The 3,143-nt window shown below is 51.9% G+C and overlaps 1 protein-coding gene across 1 annotated transcript in view; it reads left to right on the forward strand.

Annotated features, from left to right (window-relative positions):
* Positions 1-1,449: 1,449 nt before the first annotated feature.
* Positions 1,450-3,143, forward strand: part of SLC27A5 (solute carrier family 27 member 5) — a 13,060-nt gene continuing 11,366 nt past the window's right edge. Inside the window, exon 1 of the mRNA XM_069103448.1 lies at positions 1,450-2,023. Within this exon, the coding sequence (XP_068959549.1) occupies positions 1,450-2,023 (574 nt within the window). The remainder of the gene's footprint in view (positions 2,024-3,143) is intronic.

A 3,143-nucleotide genomic window follows, 5' to 3' on the forward strand; every position in this document is an offset into this window, starting at 1 on the left:
CAGGCAGGGTGTGATGGAGCTGGCCCACCCAGGGACCTTCCAAGAGAAAGAGCTGCCCTTCCCACAAGCCCTCTGCAGGCCTCAGGTTGGAGTCTGACTCCTTCCCTGACCCCTCAGGCTCCTGAGTACTAGGATTCAGCTAGAGACTTCTAGAATGTCGGAGCTAGAGGAACCTCAGGGGCCTCTGGGCCCAGCCCTGCCTGAGCTGCACCAGGAGGAGAGCCCACCACCCCTGGGGTGGCCTGCCCTGCTCTGGGAGAGCTCTGGATCTGAGGAATCCTCCCTGACATCTAGTCTGCATCAACCTCTCCTCACTTCCCCCACTGTACTTGGGGCTGTCCTCTGGGGCCCAGGAGAATCAGCCCTGAAGAATATGGCCAGACCCGAACATTCAGAATGTCTACTTGGCAGCTCGTGGAGGCTGAACTGGAAAACAGAAAGAAGGGAGAAGCTGCTCTGATCATAGTGGGCCCACAGCACAGTCTCTGGTGTCCAGCGCCCACCAGGGCACCAGCTGGAGCCCCAGGGAGACAAGGCTAATCCAAGAACAAAACGCCCTCCTCCTCTGGATGCTCTGAGATAGAGCTCAAACAACCTTCTCAGACTGTATCTCCTCCAAACCATAGGCTGCCTGCAGATAGACATATTGTCCCTTCAGAGGGAATGGGGCAGGGACAGAGACAGAGAGAGACAGAGACAGAGCCAGAGAGAGAGACAGAGACAAACAGAGACAGAGAGACAGACAGACAGAGACAGTGAGACAAAGAGACAGAGGGAAAGAGAGATTGATTGAGGAAGAGAGAGAGACACAGAAAAAGAGAGAGACAGAGAGAGAAACAAAGAGACAGAGAGAGAGACAGAGAGAAGAGGGTAAAGAGAAAAGAGAGAATATCAGAAGTGGGAGGGACAGCAGGACAGAGGTTGAGGGGCAGGGCCTGAGTCACAGAGAAACAGTACAAAGGTCTGAGATTCTATAGACTCATAAAGGGCCCAAGTGAGAAGAAGGCCTGAGAGTAACGAGAGACAGAGACAAGGAGAGTTGGAGGCGCGTATAGCAATAGAGAAAGACAGGAATGTTGAGAGCCAGGGATTGACAGAAAGACACAGGAATAACGAAGGCCCAGGAAAAGAGAGAGGGAGGGAGACAGAGAGAGATGGGACAGAGACAGAAGCAGAGAAGGATTGAAACAGTGACAAAGAGAACCAGAGATTGACGGAGAGATACATGAACAGGGAGGGAGAGGAAATAGAGGGAGGGAGACACAAAGAGAGGCAGAGGCAGAAAGAAAGACAAACGGGGAGAGACACAGAGAGAGCCAGAGAGAGGCAGGGGAGGGCCTTCAGGGATAAAGGCCACTGCTTTCCCAGCCTGGGTTAATCATTGCTGGCTCACCAGGCTCACCCTCCCTGCGCCTGCCCAGTTTTCTCCTCACTTCTCTGCTGTCAAGGATGGGGCTGAGGGTTCCAGCCTTTCTCCTCCTTCTGACCTTGGCAATGCTGTGGCTGCTGCCGTGGCTGTGGCTGTGGCTGATACCTGCCCTGGGGCTCCCATGGCTTTCTCGATGGCTCCCGGAGTCCCTGGTACAGAGTTTCCCAGCCTGGATCCGCTGGCTTCCAGAAGACTTGGCCTATATAAGCCGCCTCTTATACTTGCACCTGACCAGCAAGAATTCCTACAGATCCATGGTGGACCTGCTTGAGGTCCGGGCCAGGGCTGATCCAGAGTGCTTGATGGTAGTGGACACAGCCTCTGGCCGCCAGGTGAGCCTGGGGGAAATGGACCGTAAGAGCTGCCAAGTGGCCCGGGCCCTGGGTGCAGCTCTGCATGGCTTTGTGGGGCTGAAGGAAGGAGATGTGGCTGCCCTGTTTTTCCTCGGACCCCAAGGCATCTCTGCCCTCAGTCTCTGGTTTGGCCTTGGTAAACTGGGCTGCCAGGTGGCCTGGGTCAATCCGCACATCCGAGGACCTCCCCTTCTCCATGCTGTGCTCAGTGCTGGGTCCTGCATCTTGCTGGCTGACCCAGGTAGGTCAGTGTGGGACAGAGCCCACCCCTCTGAAAGCCTCCCCTTCTGTCTACTTGGGTCCTTGACCTGGCTCTGCCTCTGCCCCTGGCTCTAGTTCTACCTGTCCCTGGTTCTGTCTCTGTTCCCTGTCCCTGTCCATTTCACTTTCTTGGGCTGCACAGCTTCCAGGACTAGGGAGTCCAGCCTGTCCTCCAGCCTTGCCAGACTGTCCTCAGCTCTGGGCACAAGAGTCCAAGAAGAACACTAATGAGCTGGAGAACCTTCAAGGGAGGGTTTCCTAGGGAGTGAAGGGCCTTGTTGGCTCTTTGGATGCTCATGTGTCTGATTTTATGCCGTTCTCTTAACCTAAACATGTCATCCTTCCTGTTCCCTAAACCATGTGCTTTCTTTCTCTTCTATACTCAAGTGAAAACTCCGACTTCCCTGAATTTAATCCTGCTTTGATTCCAGGCACTCCCGTTACTACAACTCTTACTATCTCTGTTTCTGTACATACAGTAAAAAGGGTTTATTTCTATTCATTTTTTTTATTTTATTTTATTTTTAATCAATCAGGGTTAAGTAACTTGCTCAAGGTTACACGGCCAGTTATTTCTGGGTGGGTGCTAAGTGTCTGAGCCCGGGATTCGATCTCCAGGTCATCCCGACACTGGAGCCGGTGCTCTTACTCACTGAGCCGCCTGGCCGCCCCTAAGCAATTGGGGCTAAGTAACTTGCTCAAGGTTACAGGCCAGGTATTTCTGGGTGGGTGCTAAGTGTCTGAGCCCGGGATTCGATCTCCAGGTCATCCCGACACTGGAGCCGGTGCTCTTACTCGCTGTGCTACCTGGCCGCCCCTGTTTCTATTCATTTAATAGCATTACACTGTCTTATTTTCTTCAGAGCAAGGTTATTATCATTGTCTTGATTACATCATTACCAAAAATATGATCATAGCTCCTATTTCTATAATATTTTACAGTTTGCAGCCAGATAGAACATTCATTAAGCACTTATTATGTACCAGTCCTTGTGTTAAGCTTGGGGGATACAAATAAATTAGATGATGTCTGCTCTTAAAAAGTTTACATTCTAATAGGAGAAGAGAAAATATAAAGAGGATATGGAAAGAGGGCAGGG

This window comes from Petaurus breviceps, unplaced genomic scaffold (assembly GCF_028583685.1).
Source record: "Petaurus breviceps papuanus isolate PSGF00001 unplaced genomic scaffold, PetGlider_PUasm1.0 577, whole genome shotgun sequence".
In the NCBI taxonomy this organism is placed as follows: Eukaryota; Metazoa; Chordata; class Mammalia; order Diprotodontia; family Petauridae; genus Petaurus; species Petaurus breviceps.